The 20490-nt window shown below is 48.4% G+C and overlaps 1 protein-coding gene across 3 annotated transcripts in view; it reads right to left on the bottom strand.

Annotated features, from left to right (window-relative positions):
• Positions 1 to 20490, bottom strand: part of MSH2 (mutS homolog 2) — a 799418-nt gene that overhangs the window by 647250 nt on the left and 131678 nt on the right. For all 3 annotated transcript variants that reach the window (XM_078649651.1, XM_078649652.1, XM_078649653.1), the window contains one exon: positions 19783 to 19916. In XM_078649651.1, coding sequence (XP_078505777.1) covers positions 19783 to 19916 — 134 coding nt within the window. The remainder of the gene's footprint in view (positions 1 to 19782; positions 19917 to 20490) is intronic.

Genomic DNA, 20490 nt, shown 5'->3' on the forward strand with positions numbered 1-20490 from the left:
TCCTGATGCCTCCATTGCTTTGCCCCCTTCGGCTGCGCCGGGAGTTGCTGCCGCTGTTCTTCGGCCGCTTGATGGGCCGGTGGCTTTTGAACCTCCGCTTTCTCACCGCCCGGACTTCGAGGACTTGCACACGACGCGGAGATCTGCTCCTTCCCGGACAATTGGGAACTATGGTGGACCGCTGTTTGCTCCCGCTTCGATGGATTCGAGCTTTTGTCCTGGTGGGGTACCTTTGCATTGTCGACCTGCGAAACTGGACTCCGGCTTGCTTTTGCTTGCCCTGTCGTTGCTGCTACGATTGACTTGTTTCATTGACTTTTTGTATTCCATTAGTATGGTGGCTCTCCCTAATCTACATCACTGCCGTAACCCTGGTCAACATTACGATTATTTTGTGCTGGGTGGTCCGCTCCATGTTATCCTTTATTGGGTTGGTTTCGTGATTAGGAAGGGCTGGGGGTAAGTTGCACGACACTGATAGACTGCTGGTTTACCTGTCCGTTGCACTGATGCTTGTACTCTCGACATTGTGAAACGTTAAAATTTCCCCCTCCCCCCCCTGCGGGTTTTTGCTGTATGTGAAGGTGTAGCACTGATTTGATAATTATTCATTTGCTGGTCGGGGGAGGGTCGTTGCCGAGTGTGTTTGTTCATATCCTCTGGCTCCTCCCTCACATCTTATTTTTGTTTCATATTCCCTTTCCTCCTTCTTTTTGTCTCCTTATTCTACTTTCTTTCTTTACTATATTTCGGGTTTCGGATTAGGGCGACAGGCACGCTGTTTGGAGGGTAGGCCGTAGCCTTCTGCAGGGGTGCGGGGTGGGACGGGTGGGCGGGGTCTTTCAGATGTTTTTTTTTTTTGGTTCTATGGCCCTTTTCTATCCCTTTATAGCGGTGCCGCTGCTGTCCTCGCTTCTCTGGCATGAGTGGGTTGGGGTCTGTCGCTATGCCACTTTTATCTGTTTCGATGCTCCGTCGCGACTACCATACCCTTCTTCTCGCCAGCTCTCTACTTTCTTCTGTATTATTAGCCGCGGGATGCCTGGCCCGGGGTGGCGCCCATCTTGCACGATTGTGTTTCTCCTTTTATATTGAATATGCTACTTACCAGTATGCATCTGTTCTTGGCATGTAGGGCTGCTAACATTCATATCTTAGCATTAGATCGCCGCCTAGTGTTGGGCTCGGATGATTGCACATTGTTGTCCTGGAAGAGTCTTCGAAGTATCCTGAGATAGGTGGCTCCTCCCCTGGACTACAGTGCGCATGGGCATCGGCTCCATCCCCAGATTGTTTTTCGCCATTGTGGCAGAAGATGGAGTGAAAAGTGTAAAAGATGTCCATGCTAATGAATAAATACAATAGTATATCTGCAGCTGCGACAGGCACCGGGGAGGAGGGCGGGCGATATGAATGTTAGCAGCCCTACATGCCAAGAACAGATGCATACTGGTAAGTAGCATATTCAGTTCGAGGCATGTGGGCTGCTAAATTCATATCTTAGCATAGAATACATAGCAGTCCCTCCATCAGCGGCGGTTGCCCGTGCCAGCTGCAGAAACCTGAAAAAGTGTCTTGAGAACAGCCTGTCCTACAGCTGCTTGCTGCTTGGAATGCACATCAACACAGTAGTGTTTTGTGAAGGTATGTGGTGCGACCCACGTGGCTGCTCTGCAAATATCCTCTAAAGGAATGTTCCCTAGGAAAGCCATGGATGCCCCCAGTTTGCGTGTGGAGTGCGCTCTGGGGGGTATTGTTAAAGTGCGCTTGGCTTTTTGATAACATATCTGGATGCACTTAACAATCCACCTGGCTATCCCTGCTTTGGAAATTGGGTTGCCTTTGTGTTGGGGTGCGAAGGCAACAAAGAGTTGTTTTGTCTTTCTAAAGGGTTGTGTTCTGTCTATGTAGTACATCAACGCCCTCCGTACATCTAAGGTATGGAGCATTCTTTCCGCCACCGTTTGCGGGTTTTGAAAGAATGCTGGTAAGTCAATAGTTTGGTTTAGATGAAACTGTGACACCACCTTCGGAAGGAATTTGGGGTTAGTGCGTAGCACTACCCTATTTGAATGGATTTGAATGAATGGCTCTTGGATTGTGAGCGCCTGCAGCTCACTGACACGCCTCAGAGACGTAATAGCCACAAGGAAAGCTACTTTCCACGTAAGGAACTGGAGTTCACACGAGTGCAGGGGCTCAAATGGCGGTCCCATCAGTCTGGTGAGAACGACATTGAGGTTCCACACCGGAGCTGGCGGTGTCCTTGGGGGAATGACTCGTTTCAGACCTTCAAGGAAGGCTTTAATGGCAGGCACCCTGAAGACAGAGAGGTGCTGCCTGTTCTGGAGATAAGCCGCTATGGCGGATAGATGTATCCGAATGGAAGTGTACGCTAGATTGCACTTGTAAAGATGCAACAGATAGCAGATGATGTTGGGGATAGATGCATCTAGCGGGTCGATGTCATTGGCCGTACAGTAAATGACAAAACGCTTCCACTTTGCAGCATAGCATGCTCTAGTAGTTGGTTTCCTCGCCTCCTTGATGATGTGCATGCACTCCGGAGGTAGGTTAAGGTATCCAAACTCTAGGACTTCAGGAGCCAGATCGCCAGGTTGAGCTGTTGTGGATCTGGATGCTGAATGTCTCCATGGTTCTGCGTCAAAAGACTGGGCGTGAGGCGCAGCCTTTGATGCGGCACCACTGAGAGTTCGAGGAACGTGGTGTACCAAGCTTGGCGCGCCCACGTTGGAGCAACCAGGATGAGAGTCATCTCGTGCTGCCTTAGCTTTCTTGCGACCAGCGGTATTAGAGGGGCTGGCGGAAAAGCGTACGCAAATTTGCCTGACCAGTTCATCCATATCGCATTCCCCTGCGACAGTGGGTGAGGGAACCTGGCGGCAAAGAGTTGGCATTTTGCGTTCTCTGCTGTGGCAAACAGGTCTATCTCCGGATGACCCCACTGCTGGAAGTACGGGTGGAGAACAGACGGGTGTATCTCCCACTCGTGCATTTGATGGCTGTATCTGCTGAGCAGATCCGCCATCTGATTGTCCTTTCCTGGGAGGTGTTCTGCCATGAGGAAAATGTTCCTCTGAATGGCCCACTTCCACATGCTCTGAGCCAGATGAGACAGCTGTGGCGAGTGGGTGCCTCCCTGCTTTTGAATGTAGTACATCGCGGTCATGTTGTCCGTCCGGACTAGCACGACTTTGTTGCACAGATGTACAATGAAGGACTTGAGCGCCATGAAGATTGCCATCAGTTCCAGATAGTTGATGTGCATCTTCTGTCGCTGCGTCGTCCATAGTCCCTGCACTGTGTAAGTGAGCACATGAGCTCCCCAACCCTGGAGAGACGCGTCCGTTGTCAGGATAATCTGCGGCACAGGCTCTTGGAACAGTCGGCCCTTGCAAAGGTTGTGTGGAGTCCACCAATGCAGAGAGTCGTATGCCCGACTGGTAACCAACACTAGGTCTGTCAATTGCCCACGAGCCTGTGTCCACTGATTCGCTAAGCACTCCTGGAGCGGGCGCATGTGTAGCCGTGCGTGAGGGACTATGAAGATGCAGGAGGCCATCATGCCTATCAACTGCATGAACACTCTCGCTGGAAGCGAGTGTTGCGGCCTGAACCTTTGGATCAGAGCCTGCATGCTGTCTATCCTGACCTGGTTTGGCTGAGCCATGGCCGTCAGGGTATTGATCGTCGCGCCTAGAAACTGCCGGACATGCGCCGGCTGAAGATGCGATTTTGGGTAGTTCAGTGAGAAACCCAGATCGTGAAGAAGGTGAATTGTAGTCGACATGTCTGCGGCGCACTGTTGCTCTGACTTGGCTTGCACGAGCCAGTCGTCTAGGTAGGGGTAGACATGGATGTTCTGCCTCCTGAGGTGCGCCGCTACTGTCACCAGACACTTTGTGAACACCCTCGGGGCTGTTGTGACTCCGAAGGGTAGGACTTTGAACTGGTAGTGCCTGCCCTGAATAGTGAACCTGAGGTATTTCCTGTGTGACGGGTGTAGTGGAATGTGGAAATAAGCATCCTTGAGGTCTAAGGTTGCTAAGAAGTCTCCTTGGTTTAGCAAGGGAAGAATCTGTTGCAGTGTAAGCATGTGGAAATGTTCCGATAGTATGTACAGGTTGAGGGGACGTAGATCGAGAATGGGCCTGAGAGAACCGTCCTTCTTTGGAATAAGGAAGTACAGGGAATATACCCCTGTGCCTTCCTCCCCCACCGGCACGAGCTCGATTGCTCCCTTTTGCAGCATCACCACTACCTCCTGCTGCAATAAGAGCAAGTGCTCTGCGGACATAGGCCGTTGCCTTGGCGGGATGTTGGGTGGAGTGGACTTTAACTCTAGGCAATAACCATACTGGATTAGTTGTCGCACCCACCTGTCTGTGGTGATGTTTCTCCAGACGGGCAGGAACCGCTGCAGTCTCCCCCCGACAGGTGTTAGGTGGTCGGGGGGCAGTGACAGAGAGTCACTGTTTGTTGGGAGTAGAGGTGCGGGAGCTGTTGTTTCCTCTGCCGCGACCTCTGTTGCTGTTATTCCTGTAACCTCCCTTGTTCTGTTTAGTGAACGAGGATTGTGCCCCACCTTTTGTGAACTGGGATTGTTGACCCAATTGTCCTCTGGTGACTCCACGTGCACCTGAGCGACGAAAATTGCCGCCACGAAACTGCTGTGACTGTAGGGCCCCCATAGACTTAGCAGTGTCCGTGTCTTTCTTTATTTTCTCTAGGGTGGTGTCAACATCCGGACCAAACAGACTATCAGGATTGACTGGCTGATTAAGAATTGTCGTCTGAATATCCGGTTTAAACCCTGAGATGCGGAGCCACGCTTGTCGTCTCAGCATAACGCTAGTGTTGATAGCCCTAGCAGCTGTGTCCGCAGCATCAAGTGCACACTTGATGGCTGCGTTTGAGATTAGCTTCCCTTCCTCGATAAGCATTTTTGTGCCCTCTTGGAACTGTGGAGGCAGGTGTTGTACGATCTGTTCTAGGGTGTCATAGTGCGCCCTATCATAACGCGCCAAGAGCGCCTGTGTATTGGCAATGCGCCAGAAGTTTGATGCCTGTGCAGCTACTCTTTTGCCCCCTGCCTCTAGCACTTTGGATTCCTTATCCGGGGGAGGAGCTTCACCCGTAGTCTGGGAGTTGGCACGTTTCCTGGCATTGGCGACCACAAGAGAGTCCAATGGCAATTGTCCCCGAATGTATGCGGGGTCCGCAGGTGCAGGTCTGTACTTTTTTTCAATGCGAGGGTTGACCACTCTCGCTCTCGTAGGCTCCTTAAATATGTCCCCAGCATGCTTGAGGACTCCTTTAAGCATAGGCAGTGTCTTTACTGTCCTTTCAGAGACCGAAAAAGTGTCGAAAAGGAAGTCTTCCTCCACAGGGTCGGCATGCATGTCCACATCGTGATTGGCTGCCGCCCTTTCGAGTAGGGCATGAAAACCTGCTGAATCCTCAGTCGGGGATGCCCGTGCATTAAAAGGCTGCGGGTCCTGCCCCGCACCTTGGGTGTTCTGGTCACCATTGTCATCAAATGAATCCGGTTGCACATCAGGTTCATTGATTGGGAAATTGTACTGGTCGTCCTCATCATACCCCTCACCCTCAGAGTGGTCTGGGGAGGGAGTAGGGCTCCGTCTCGGAGGAGGCTGGATTGGTTCCGTGAGGCCTGAGGCGTCAAGGGGCACCCTTTTCTTCTTTAGTGGAATGACATAGGGGTCCACTGGCTCCGAAGTTATTTTCCTCTTATAGAGTGTCAGTTTGCCTGTGTCAGCGTCGATGAAATGCGCCGAATCGTCCTCGGATTCGAGCACCTGACGTGGAAGTGGGCCAGTCGGTGAAGAAACCACCTGTTTCGGTGCCGATTTGGTTGAAAATGCCTTGGGCGCCTCCTTCGGCGGCAAAATAAAGAGAAGTTTCCCAGACGGCTTCTCTGGAGTGTCTTTTCGCGGCTGCGTTGATGGTATCGGAGCCGACGGGGCAAAGGCCTTTTCCCTGATCCTTTTCAGTGAGTCGGCAATGGGGGACGGCACACTCACAGTTTGTGTCGGCGCCGACGAGGATGGTCTGATTTTCCCCTCGGATCCGACGTCCTTGTGGGCCTTGTGCGTCTTGGGCGCGGATCCAGTCTGTACCGCCTCCGATTCCTGCGTTCGGGGCACAGACTTCTTTCCGTGTGCCTGCGTAGCCTCCTTGGAGCCGACTTTGGCGGGTTTTGACGGCGTCGGAGCCGCTGTCCCGTGCCGACCATCTTTCTTGGAGGACCCCTCCTCTGGCGTCGGTTTCGATTTCGCAGCATCGGAATCGACGGACTTCCTCGACTTCTGCGGACCGGAGGTCGACGGAGTCGATGGGGTAGCAGGCGCCGTCGGTTTCACCGGCACGGCAGCCATCTTAGGGACACTCGAGTCCTTAACTTTCAGTTTCGATTTCGGGTCGGCCATTTTAGGTGTTGTCGATCCCGATGGTTTCGGTTTCGGTTTCGAAACAGTCTGCCCAGCAAGTAAGTCCGTGGCCGGGCCCGAAGGCGGGGCTGTGGCTTGCGGCAACGGGTCTTGGGTAAGGCCGACAGGCGATCCCGTGTCCCGGTCGGTATCCTCGTAACCTTCGGGGCAGAGCTCGTCCGCTGAGCTATCCGCCGCGGCCCCATAAATCTCATCGTCGTCTCCTACCTCGTCGACGTATTCAAGGCCTGGACCCGCGACTCCGTCGTCGTCTCCCGGATCCGCCTCGACCTCCGTCCCGGGTGGGGAGATTTGGAGATGATGACCCTGGTCCTCTTCGTCTTGGTCGCCGAAGATGTTCTCCGGATCCGGTGCCGCTTGTTTAGCTTCCATGCGCACCGCGCGCCGAAGCTTGAGAGTCTTCTTCGATCGGAACTGTGCACAGGCCTTGCACTTTCCGTCGTCGTGGTCAGGCGAAAGGCATTTGTTACACACGGGGTGTAGATCGATGTGTGGGTACTTGGACCCACAGAGCGGGCAGTACTTAAACGGGCTCCGCTCCATGTCCGAAAAGGCTTGCAGTCGTGTCGCAATGAGAAGGCCTCAAAGTTCCGAGAGCGAAGAAAACTCCGCTTATTCCGGCTCCAAGAGACGGAAGACTCGAGACCGTGCGCAGACAATACCGACGCAAGAAAATCGAGGCCTTTTGGCCGCTAAAAGTTAGTTTTACTTGGTTCCGACAGTAAGACGTCGAGACCACATCCGAACCCAATGGCGGAAAAAAACAATCTGGGGATGGAGCCGATGCCCATGCGCACTGTAGTCCAGGGGAGGAGCCACCTATCTCAGGATACTTCGAAGACTCTTCCAGGACAACAATGTGCAATCATCCGAGCCCAACACTAGGCGGCGATCTAATGCTAAGATATGAATTTAGCAGCCCACATGCCTCGAACTTCTTTTTCTTTGTTCCTCCTTCTTCCCCTTTCCTTGTTCTTGCCCTTATTGGTTTCCTCCCTTTTGTTTCCCCCCTATTTTTCCCCCTTTCCCTCCCCCCCCTCCCCCCTTTTTTTTCCCCAGGCTCGTATGGCGAGTAGGATTCGATCGTGCAGTTTATCTGCTCCCCTTGCCTTTGTTAGCGTGTTATTGGGTGGGGGGCATGAGATGCTGGTAGTACTTGTATGCTTATCCACTATATTTTGCGTTTGTTTTGTGCTACGACCGACTCGTGTCTTCACGTCCCCCCTCCCTTCCCCCTCCTCTTCCCATTTTGGCGTGGGTGTATTTCTGTTTATTGTTTTTTCCGTATTTTATGAATCTGCCAGGAGCCTTGTCCCCTATTATAAAATGGACCTCATTGATCCTGATATTGGGCCGTTAATGTCGCTTGTCCTTTCCTTAGCATTGTTTTAAATATGTTTGCCTGCCTGCCAGCTGGCCTTGTGTTGCTTATTTAGACTTTTGATCATTTTTTGAATTGTGGCCGGCCGGATTGGTTGTGGGCCCACGCATGTCTATCCTGTTGATGCAAATAAAGGTTTTCAAAAAAAGAAATGGTGAGAAAGTGACCCTAAAACTCCTGATCATTTAGCGGATGTTGGAGGAGCAGTTTATCCACTTGGGTTAGAAAAACACAGAGACAATAAAAGGATACAGAAGACACATTTCCTTTGATTCTAAATGGCATGTTGTCCGCTTAGAAAGAATCCGCAGAAGGGAGGAGCTGGTGCAATCGTGAGAGCACACTTTTCACAGATTCTCATGCAGACACCTTCTTTTGCCCACTGGCCACAGACGGCATCAGAGAGCGTGAAAGAACAGACATAGCCTGAGAATCTCAAGTAATGCTCATGTCAAGCTTGTACAATGGAAGTATTTACACAGAACATGTTACCCTAACAAGGATACAGAACATCTATTCATCCTGCCAAGATTCTCATCTCAAAAGCACCTCTGAATACTCCAAGTTAATTCATATGGTTTGGAGCTGTGTGGCTGTTGCTAGCTAGTAACATGTTGTGGTCTCCAGACTGAAGTCAGTGGTAGGTAGTCTGATTTGATGTACAGTTGGACATTGTCAACAGGGGGTAAAAGACATTGTCATTTACAACGCCATTACTTGTTTTTATTTGTAAAGCACGCATTTGCAATGCAATAGGTCTCACATTTGCAAGAGTTTAAGCTATTGGCATTGTAAATTACAATGCCCTTTATTTATCTGTTTTAAAAACAACACATAAATAAAAGGCTGTGTCATTTACAATGCCAATAGCTCAAACTCTCATAAATGTGAGACCTATTGCATTGCAAATGCTTGTTTTATAACACTGCACAACTGGTGGTACACTAGTGGGATCACAGCACACTTGGCACACATGAAAAAACTTAAGTGAGCATGCACAACTAGTGCGCCTACTTACCCTAAATGACAAGGTTCAAGCCTAGCAGTCACACCAGGGACGAACCACTCCGGTAGTCATACTTGCAAAACAAGAACAAAACAAGCATTGGAAATGCAATAGGTCTCGCCTTTGTTTAAAGCCATTTGCATTGCTAACGGTATTGTGTTATAGCTACGTATTATTTAGTGTATGTATGTGATATGTTGTGGCTGTATGTTGTTAGAAGTGTAATAGTTAGCTGTGCAAATTACCTGCGGCGCTGCGCTTAGAACCATCTGAATCAATCTTCAGAGCCAAGTTAAAAACAATATTATTCATTCGCTAATAGGTTCCGCTTTCTGTAGTCCTCCTGTAAGCACTCGCTCCTCAGCGCGGGGACACGCCGTTGAGCGTCACCAAGCGCTTTACAAAACCCCCTAATAATAAATAATAATAGTAGCTTAAAGTATAGCGTTAGGAGCAAAAGAACGAGAAAGCAGTGTGGGTTGGGGGAGGGCAAGGGCATCATGGAGGGGTAAGGGGATAAGCACACAGGCGACAGCAGCACAAACGGGAAGAGAGGCACAATATAGGGAGATAGCTGAAAAACGCATACACATGTAGTGCGCACATCTGAAAGTAATGCAAAGTGCTCTTCAAACCAGCGTGTGTGCGAAACAAGGATCTATTTGACCCCTTAAGTGTTGTCACTACACTGAATGCAAGCAGTAGTCTACGGCTGTACTTAAAACAAGGATGCAATGAAATTTGAGATCTCTGCATCTAGCGGTCATTAGCCTTCCACAAGTGGTTATTGGGTCGAGACAAAAATGCAGGCCCCGTCTAGAAACTCCACCATATGGCTCTGCTCTTAGGAAATCTAATCAGCAATCCCTTGCTAAATGATATTCATAGAATTTCTACGGATAGCATTTTCTCAATTTTCCTCACTTCAGTGTCTAGGTCTACGCCCTCCAATCACAGAAATGCAGGCACAGATTTTTACTGTCAGCGGAAGCTGCGTTAGCCCCACCATCTTGTGCCACAGTAAATAAGGGCCATTCAAAATGGATCCCACTGGTCAACGAAATCATGTTCACTCTACACATATTATCTTCCTATACCAAATTCACCATACATCCACTATGCACACTCTACACGTGACAAGTCAGCGTTAGGGTTGGGTTGTCAAATCCTAATGGAATTCTACACTAGTGAGCAAGTAGGCTGCACTCCTCTGAGCCAGATTTAAAAAAAGGCTCTGTCCGGAACTACCCCCCAAAATCAGTATGCTGTCTCCACGCTTATGTCAACAACTCACAATATAGACAAAAGCCCCATGTCACCACCTAGCTAACCCTTGGTGCGCACTCCTTGGTCACAAACAGATTTTGGACCGTGGCTTTATCGTGTTCCATGGCCTTAGACCTCGTCATAGAAGTACGATGTCTGGGCCAAAAGGAAAATCAGGATACCAAGTACCATCCAATGCCATCAAGCAGTCAGAAAATATGACATGCAGCACAAATCACCCTCCCAAAAGATGATGAGACACACCGCCGTTGCTTTGAACACTGCTTCTTGATCACACCCAGAACATGTAACATAAATATCACCAATAAAAATATGAACAAGGGGAATATGAAACCCCTGTGAAATCTACTACCTCTTCCTATCCGTGTGGTGATTGGACAGATTCAGCCACACTGATGAAAGAAGATTCTGGACTTCATAAGAATTTGAATATATAGGTCTACCCTTGAGAGGTAAATGGAAGGGTCTAACTCTCCACAGTTGGGTGAAAAGATGGGCTTGTCTTCCTGTGAGGTGAAATGCGTGGAAAGATTTGGGAGGGGCAAATACATTGGTATGGTCCCACTTTAAGGTGAAATGAGAGTTTCAGCCTTCAAACTAAAACTGACGTCTAGTCTCTCCTATGATCTAAATGGACAGGTTTGATCCAAAACTCTCATGGTCATGGGAGATGTACGATTGGTATATCGGTTCTAATTAAGGGTAATGATACCTCGTGTGGTGAACATTAGTGTGCTTGCTGCGCCTACAAAAAGTAAAGCGGATAGATTTGAACCTCCTGTGAGGTGAATGTCTCGTAGAGTTGACAACATATGTTCATGCGATAATGCCCCCCTTCTGGTGCAGCGGTTTGGCTCAGCTCTTTTGAAAATCTGTGACGGGAGTGTGAGTCTCGGAGATGTGGCCTGCATGGGCCTGACCCTCCACTACCGGTAAGTAAAACGGTCAAGTGGGCCAGCCCTTCAGTAACACAACGCTCGCAAACACCTCCCCTCAACCGGCCACACACAATCCGGATTATAACGTTCTACAGGGGCGCGCGCTAACTCCGTGAGCGCGCCCGTCAGTGACTCACTGGGCAGCGGCTCGAGCTCTTCCCTGCCTCAGCTGCGGCGCCTCACCTGGAGGGCCTCCCTCCGATGCTGCTGGCTAGAATCTGGATACATTATGACTTTCACCGCCCGCACAAGCTTCCTGCAGTGGATTCTCACTTGCTCCTCCGAGTTATCTGTGGAGGACGACATCTTGCTAGCTGGTCAGAGGCAGTCCAGGAGGCCAAGACAGCACCAGTTCACAGGTCCAACAAGGGAGCCCTGGACGAAAGTGAGGCCTGGAGCGAAAGGGGGCGGGGCAAGAAAAAACAAGGAGGGTGGGGGGAAATAATGTGAGGAGGGAGAAAGACTTGTTTATAGAGGAGGGGGCTCTTCTCGATTGTTCCTGTGTTGGGTAAGCGGCGGCACATCACCGTATCCTGCAACTCGCGCCTGTGGTGCAGAGGAAGCCCTAGCGCGAGAGAGGTAGTGCGGGGGCTGAAGTCCCAGGTCCCAGGAGGGGGCCCGGATGAAGATCGGCCGAGAGCAGTGCGGGGCTCCCATGACTGAGGAAAGAGCCCCGCATCGTGCTACAAGAAGTATACAGGAGCTAGAGTGTTCCGGAATCGCGCTGCAGCCAGCCGTCTTTCAGGAGGATTCCCCCACACCGGGTGAGTGGGGGGTTCTCCATTTGTTCAGTGGTTGTGCCGATGAAGGCACAGTGTACATGTTTATTTACTGAGCGGACCCGCCGTTGCGGGCTGCTCCAACAATGGGGAAAGTTTATGGGGAAATTGTATTTAATAGCGCCTTTTGGGGGACACAATGTTGAACTGAGCGCGCATGCGCATAAAAACAAAAGTGAAACTCACATTACTGAGGCTTGCGACCACAGAAGGGAGAAGGGGAGATGTGCACACTGCGTGCCTGTACGTGCGCGTCCACATACCAGAAACGCCGCACGTGCCCCGGTCGGTCTCCCTTGAGAGGCATCTCGACGACAATAGGTCTCGAGAGCGAGACCTAAAAAACCTGCTAAACCAGGATCTATTTTATCAGCTCTGATTGCATCCATTATAACTGCCAGTCTTATTATATATAGGTGAGAGCTGCTCTTTATCTCTCTGCAATATCGGTCCTCTCGTAGGCAGTTGGTCATCAGACAGGAAGCACTTGGATGAGGCCTTTGCCAGCCAAATCTCTTGCTTTCTTTTAGGGATACAAGTTGTCATTTGTTGTGGTTTCTGTTTTTTTCTTCTAGAGAGTGTACGCATAGAAACTTCCTGCTCCCTTGTTGTGCAGGTTATAACAGCGAAATCGATCCGACTCTCTGGAAAACAATTTCTATGGTTGCCATTATCTTTGCCAACATATCAACTAGTTGTTGGAAATAGAGATCTAAGCCTTGCCCAATGTTTTCACCAGGAGAAAGTGGTGCCAATAGTATCTAGGAAATTGCGCTCTCATCATACTCTCTGGATCCTTTATCTGCTAAAGAAACAGGTACTTTCGATGTGCCTTAAGTTTTACTTAGAAAGGTCCTCAGAGAAGACTCATGTATGGCAGCTCCTTGTGCAGAAAGCAAGTCCCTGAACATTTCAGTGGTTGGGTGCTTTCATGCAGTTTAGAAGGCTACAATCAAAACATATAAACCCATAAGATTAGTGCCACAGACGCAACCAAGGCTTTCCGGTATTCCTAAAGCTACTCGCTCACTGTAGAATTCAATGCGAATCACTTGTTCTATAAACTGAACTACAGATGTTGGCTTAAGACAATGTTAAGTTAAGGTATTATCGCAACATTATTTGACTATAGCACTCTAATATGGTTTCTGCTTCTGTACATCTTAGAAGAGTTCCAATCATACCGGAGGCATGTGAACCAGAAGTACAAATAAGTATGGGGTACTTACTTTAGTGTACAGATAGTCCTCGCTAAAGTGCGATTTATGCGTGAACATAAGTAAATGTAACCTACCTTCATAACCTCTAGATACCATTATAACCAACCGTGTAGATTTTATTTGCCTTAATTCTGAAAACTGACTGAAAACTGAATTCAGCCCTGCATACCTGAAAGACTGGGTGCTGTGGCCTCGGGCAGAACGATTCATGCACTAGTTTGGAACGCTAAAGACATAAACACTGGTGTTTCAGCAACTTCCTAAAAGCCACTACAGTTTTTAGCACACATTCTGTTTTAACGAGACAATCAAACGAGACCGTGTTGATTTTTGACAAGTTAATGAATATTCAAGCAGGTGTCTGGGGAGTGTGGTGTAAATCTCTTGGCGTGCAGAGTGACATGTTTCTTAAAAGTAGTTCATTATTTTGTGGATGTATAGTTGCTGGGGGTAATGGGGTGAGGAGGTATCATTTTATCATATCCGTATTGGAATGAGTCATTTAAGCTCGTCTATTGTAAATATGAATTAGCCATATTAATAGATACAAAAAGTTGTGGGTTGGCTATGCCAAGCTGAACTCTGAACCCAGTGTCTGTTGCCATCTTACCTAGGAGAGATCATTAGCACATAACAGAATGTGCAGTAAGGCACAGGGAATATTTATGCAAAAGAAACACGGTGCACTGTACACTCCTCAAAGAGTGTTTAGGGAGCACCCGCCAGGTATGTCAAGATCAAAAGGCCTGCAGAGCACACCCCACATTTCAGAGGAACGAGAAGAACCTAGCCAGTAAATGATTGTGAAGGATTTAATTAGGACAATAGACTATTTCTTGTATAGGTGGATGCAACGTAAGTCCATTACAAATTAGCACACATAAGTACCTCAATCTTCATTCTCCCTTGGTCTCCAGATGCCCAGACACCAGCCTGTAGGACAGAACAAAGACATGCACACAGCAGATAGTATCCCCACCTTCTGGCTTCCCTCTCCTGATTGATACGTCACCTTTTACCCTCCCCATTGGTACCACTAGTGGAGTTGGTTGCTATCTGATGCTTGGTCTCCAACTGTCCTTTGACTGTTTCTGTGTGGACAACCTTGTGCATGGCACACATCGAAAAAAATACCTGGACCGGTTCTTCCCACTTTCCTCTCCCTGAAATTCATCTCCGGTATGGCAGATCAGCATGCTGGATTACTCTTCCCCTAGTCGAGGTAGAAGTTATAGGAGTCCTTGTTTCCTTCTCGGTCTCCATTTGGTTACTTTTCCTCAAATAGCTCCTTTCTGGTAGCATTTCAGAAGCCCTAGATTTCTGTGCGGTTATCTTTTCTTCAGTCCCAAGCTACCCATGGCACCTGAGGGCCAAGCCCTACTGATGGCTTCCTGCTGCCCAGGGTCCACCCACAGCAGTATTCTGCCTCCACCTACCCACAATTCACTCTTCTAGCCATCTGTCGACTCCCTAGTGCTCCTGCACCGTTCTCAGCTTGGCCAAATCCTCACACTAGGTCAATAAACAAATAACTAATAACAATAGTCAACAAGTGGAGCAAATTCTTAATGGCTGAGGAAATGAAAAGTATTGATTCACCATGAAACAGGAAAACAAAATGAGGTGAAACTTACTAAGGCTTGACATCTTTGGGCTAACAGAACACTACACATACACACTTCTTAATGTGGTGTGTCAGTGGTTAGTTTTAATTTACTACCAAATCTCAGCGATAACAAAGATAGCGTAAGGACCAGAGTCAGAACCAGTAATCTACATAGATAGTGCCAAATACGTTTTACAGAAATAGAAGCATTCAGTGCCATAGCACAGAAAAAGCTATAAGCCATGGTGCTCACTTAGAAGCACAGATTAAATAATACATTAAACGCTAGTAAGGTAGCTCACTGAACTGAGCATATTTGCAGAGATGACCGTGCAGAATGCTGGCTGGTAACACGTTTAGGGTCAAGGGCACATTCTGTCTTTTATACTGCCAAGGTCGCTAACACGTTTTTAATTGAGTTTGGTGCCCATAATACCTTATGATTAAACAACAGCTTATGGTGTGTGTGCGCTATGTAAATGGTCATAGGAATGATAAAATATGATGGTCAAGTGGAAATTAATTTTAGTGTAGCAAAGACAAAAGTTTAAAGAAATATACACTTTCTTATGAAGGTGGCCGACCACTACAAAAATGGAAAACCCTACAAAATAGAAACATTTATTTGATCATTTGCAAAATTAAAATTTAAAGTTCTGTACAAGTGGGAGAAATCTACATTTGTGTTTCAGTTTGCTGAACCATAGAAACAAAGGGCACTTAGCAAGCGGTCGCTTATGGCTGTCCTATTTAAAGCCATATTCCGATCACCTTCTAAAAAACTGTGAGTCCAAGATCTGCAGTCTAGCTGAACTACATGTTTTATTAACTTGCCAGAGAGCTCTGTTAAATCTCCTTACATTTCATCCTCTCATCACCGCCTTGGTGAATGGACTTAAAATGAGAGCAGGAGTCAGCATCTATTCCAGAACTTCCATCTGAAAAACATTTTCCTTTTCTAAAACTAAATTCTTCTAAGCACAATGAATAATCAGACATTGACAAACGCATAAGTTAAGCAACTCAAACACTTTCAAAAGTGTTGGAGTAGTGTTTATTAATCAGAATTAGCTATTTAAACTGAGCAAAGGAACACATCCGATACATAAAATGGCAGGTGGTAAGTGCCAAGCATCGTCAGTGAAGTGTTGCGCAGAGCAGGCATGAAGTGAGATACCGTTCATTCTGCAGCATATTTATTCTTACCAAAAAGGTGCCATAATAAAAATTCTAGCTTTAAATGCAACCTAAGCATCCTTTCGCCAAATGCCTCATATACAGCTTGTGTGCGAGAGCTAGTGAGGCAGGTGACTTACGAGCAGGTGGAAGTTCAGTCGATGGTTGATGTAGGATAGTCCTTGTTCATGTAGAGCTTTGTATGCTTGCGCGAGGATCTTGAACTGGCACCTCTTCTGGAAGGGGAGCCAGTGGAGGTTTCTGAGGTGAGGGGTGATGCGGGTCTGTTTGGGTAGGTCCAGGATGAGTATAGCTGTGGTGTTCTGTATGGTCTGAAGTCTTGACGAGCTCGGTGGGAATCCCGGGGTAGAGAGCATTGCCATAATCAAGAAGGCAGGTGATGAGGGGCTGCGTGACGGTCTTTCTAGTGTTGACTGAGATCCTTCTGAAGATTCTGAGGAGCATACGGTGGGTGTTGAAGCAAGAGGCGGAAACTGCATTGACTTGTCGTTTCACAGATAGTTGGCTGTCGAAGATGATGCAAAGGTTGCGTGCATGGTCTGCTGGTGTGAATGTTGATCTGTGTTCTGCTGGCCATCAGCTGTGTTCCCATGCAGAGATGTTCTTCCAGAAGATCAGTACTTCGGTTTTGTCGGAGTTGAGTTTGAGGCAGCTGTCTATCATTCCGCTGGCTACGTTGGTCATGGTGATGCATAAGTTGGTTTTGGCAGTGGAGGGGTCCTCAGTGAGTGAGAGAATTAGTTAAGTGTCGTTAGCGCAGAAGATTATGTTGAGTCCTTGGGATCTGACGGCATCTGCTGGAGGGGAGGGTGGGTCATGTATATATTAAACGGGGTGGGGGAGAATGATCCTTGGGGTACACAGCATATGATGTCCTGGGGAGCAGAGGTGAAGGGAGGCAGTTGGATGCTCTGTGTGCGTCCTGAAAGGAAAGAAGTGATCCACTTGAGGGAGTTTTGCTGTAAGCAGACGCTGTGGAGTCTGTCGGTGAGGGTGTGGTGGGTGACGGTGTTGAATACAGCAGAGGTCGAGGAGGAACAGGGCCACAGTTTCTCTGTGGTTGAGGAGAGTTTGGATGTGGTCTGTGGCCGCGATCAGCATGGTCTCAGTGCTGTGGTTGGCACGGAATCCGTATTGTGAGGCATAAAGTAGGTGGTTTTGTTCCAGATATCCGGTTAGCTGTTGGTTGATGGGTTTCTCAAGTACTTTGGCAGGGTAGGCGAGCAGGGAGATTGGTCAGTAATTTTCTGGGTCACTGGGGTCGGCAGAGGACTTCTTTAGGACAGGTCTGACCTCTGCATGTTTCCATCTGTCTGGGAAGGTTGCTTTGGAAATAGAGAAGTTGAGGATGCTGATGTGTTCCATGCTGATTGGGTTGGTTCAAAGGTTGGAGAGGTGGTGGGGCAGGGGTCAGTGGACGGCCTGGATGGACGACATGATGGCTGTGGTGGTCAAAGTTTTATGCGGAGACCAGGAGGACATTGTTCGGCTGGTGTACGCTGGTTGACTGAGGTTGTCAAGGCTGACAATGGTGGGTTGGGGGGGTAGGGGGGGGACGAAGGGGGACGAAGTTTATGTAGATGGTGCCTATCTTGCTGTACAAGTAGTCTGATAGGGTGTTGCAGAGTTCTTGGGACGGGTGGATGGTGTTTTCTGCGGCTGTCGGGTTGGAGAATTCCTTGACAATTCTGAAGAGTTTCTTCGTGTGGTTGGCACTGGTGTCAATGAGGTCAGTAACCGCTGCTCTCTTAGTTTCCTTGATGTGCTGGGGGTGTTTGCTGAGGGCTGCTTTGTGATCAGCTCTGTCGGATGGGTCCTTGGTGACGCACCATCGCTTCTCGAATCGGTAGCAGTTGCAATTGGTGGTTCTGAGCTCTGGTGTGTACCATCTGCTTGTTTTGAGATTATGTTGGTATTTGCTGGTTTCAGCGGGGTGACTGTCAGCGCATTTGTTGATCTATGCGGAGAAGTTCTGGACCGTCTGGTTAAGGCCTGCTGAAGTTTCGAGTTGTGTGGAGCTGAGTGCCTATGTTCATAGAGTCTCGGTTACCTTGCTCCAGCTCTGGTGGGCGGCGTTGTAGTGCTTGGTGATGAGATGCTGGTAAAGTAATAATGGCGTGGTCGGTCCAGGTGAGTTCTGTGATGTGGGTGAATTTGATTCAGTCACTGGAGGTAACAATTACTTTGAGTGTGTATCCAGCTTTGTGAGTAGGTTCGAAGACCAGCTGGGTGAGGCCCCTTGTTGTTGAGCTTCTCCAGGAAGGAGGTAGAGTTGGCGTTGTTGGAGTCGTCTATTTGTAAATTGAGAAGGTAGTGGTGGGAGTCTATGGTAAGGGGAGAGGAGGTTGGAGATGGTGCTGCAGATTGCTGGTTGGGGTCCGTTGGGGAGGGGGGGGGGTCTCTTATCGTGGTCTTAGCATTAGTTTGTAGTCAGAAGTCGCGGTGCTCCAAGAGAGGCATTGGGTCGTCGTTGGTTTTGGTGCATCAGATTGTTTCCTTGAAGACCATGGCGATGCCCCCGCAGTGTCTGTTGATGCGGTCTCGGTGTATCATATTGTAGCAGTCGGGAATGGCAGAGGCGATGTGGGGATTTGAGGAGGGGGATGAGCCATGTTTCAGTGAGGTACGCCATGTCAGGTGAGAGGGTGGTGATATTGTCCCAGATTTTCGTGGCGTATTTGCAGAGAGAGCAGAGGTTGGGCAAGATGCTGTGGAGCAGTTCCAGGTTGTTAGTGGTCTTCAGAGAAGAAGATGCACTGGGTCCAGTGCGGTCAGCTTGTCCTGTGTAGCAGGAGAAGCGGCAGTGGTGGCAGGTGAAAGGTCTATTGGTAGATCACGTAGAGAATGAGAAGCAGCTGTTGCGGCGCCCAGGGCCAGGAGCTCCTCGGTGGTGTATCGGCGGATGGTAGAGGACCAGGGTTCCTGGAGCTGGGCATAGTCCAGGCGCAGACTGGCTCGCCTTTGGCGTGGCAGCATTTGGCGTGGCAGCAGCACAACTTCACACAGGGACTCCATAAGTAGCCCTGGGAGGTGGGCGAGGCTGTCGGAGGGTGGGGAGCAGGAACAGCGATGGGACATTGAAAAACAGAAGAACGGGGTGGGGTAAACAATTGGGCTCCGACCCAAAATGGCCGATACTAAGTCCTCAAAACAAATTCACCAAGATGAATCAACGGCAACCAAACAAAATTAAAGCAAGAAAACTAAAGCTAAAACAAAGCTCTAAATGGAGATCTTTGCCAAGTGGGCCTCCGAGCAGCAGTCTGGAACGGGCTGCGGTGGAGACGGGGAGCTTTGTCCTGGTCTTGTGGAGCTGGCAGCAGGGAAAGTGGCACAACGACCAAAAGAGGCCAAGGGCTACTCACTGGAGCCACACAGCAGCTCCATTAGTAACCCTGGGAGGAGGGAGAGGCTGTCAGGGAAGCAGAAGGCAACATTTCAGTGGCTAATTATTCTACAGAAAATACTGGTTTAGTTAACCTCCATGAATATCCCCACAAATTTAGAAGGAAGATTGGAGGAGGGGGAAATTTGTCACAAATTGGATAAAGCCTGAAACTATGAACACCACTTCTGTCGGATTGGCCTCCTCAACTGTTTCCTACATCTAAATGAAACGGAAAATAATGTTCTAATCACAAGGTTGTCATGGAGAAACACATCTTCGCTTGTTCTTTCCAACGATTAAACCTCCAGAAAAAGTAAACAGTCTAGCGAAGTGAAACCCTAAATGACAGTTCAAAGATTGAAGTACAATCACACTCATTTCCAGTTATCATTGCATCCAAGTATACAAACCACTCATAAAAACAGCATCACCTAACTTTATTATATAATGGAGTAACTAGCAAAGTAACCTACTAGAATTTGTATTTACCTTTCTTCAATCTTATTCTTGTCCATAAGTGGCTGCTTAATCCACTGGTTCATCAATCTCTGTCCTTGGGGAGTCTTGCACTTATTCAGTAATCCAGACAAAGACTGCGTGCCACTTGTATCTTCAGCAGAACCCTTAAAACCGAGAAGGAAAGAGACTGAGCTTATGGCATGGTTCTTCGGATGTTAAAGAACAAAGTAAAAGACAGCTTCTACAATTGCACTAAACAGTATTGCATGCCAAACAGGGTGTAGTCTACAATTGAGAATAAGCATCATTTCCCACATTGCAGATCACTGCAGACTTACTCATCTAAACCCACAACTACTATAGGGATGTTCCTCGTACAACGGTTTCTAGAAGAAAATGTTCCTGGACGTTTTAAACTCACCTGCATGCCAGGTAATGTAAAGGGCTGGATTACTTCAGTAGGAGCTACGTGGCAATATAACTCCCTGCTCCTGGTTATGCCACTTAGGAACGAGTGTGTAGATAGTGTGAGTATAGTGCGTGTAAGTATTGTGTGTGTGAGCATAGTGTGCGAGTGTGTGCATCTCACTCCAAGATGCTGATTTTCTCTAGAATCGCAGAGTGCAATGGAAGGAGACTTCCTACTGGTGTAAATATATGCTTTAGACTCCTGGAACAAAATTCCAGAATCCTGGCATAAGGCCGAAGACCATCTGTCTTACACTTCTCTTCCCCAAA

Source organism: Lissotriton helveticus, chromosome 6 (assembly GCF_964261635.1).
Source record: "Lissotriton helveticus chromosome 6, aLisHel1.1, whole genome shotgun sequence".
NCBI lineage: Eukaryota > Metazoa > Chordata > Amphibia > Caudata > Salamandridae > Lissotriton > Lissotriton helveticus.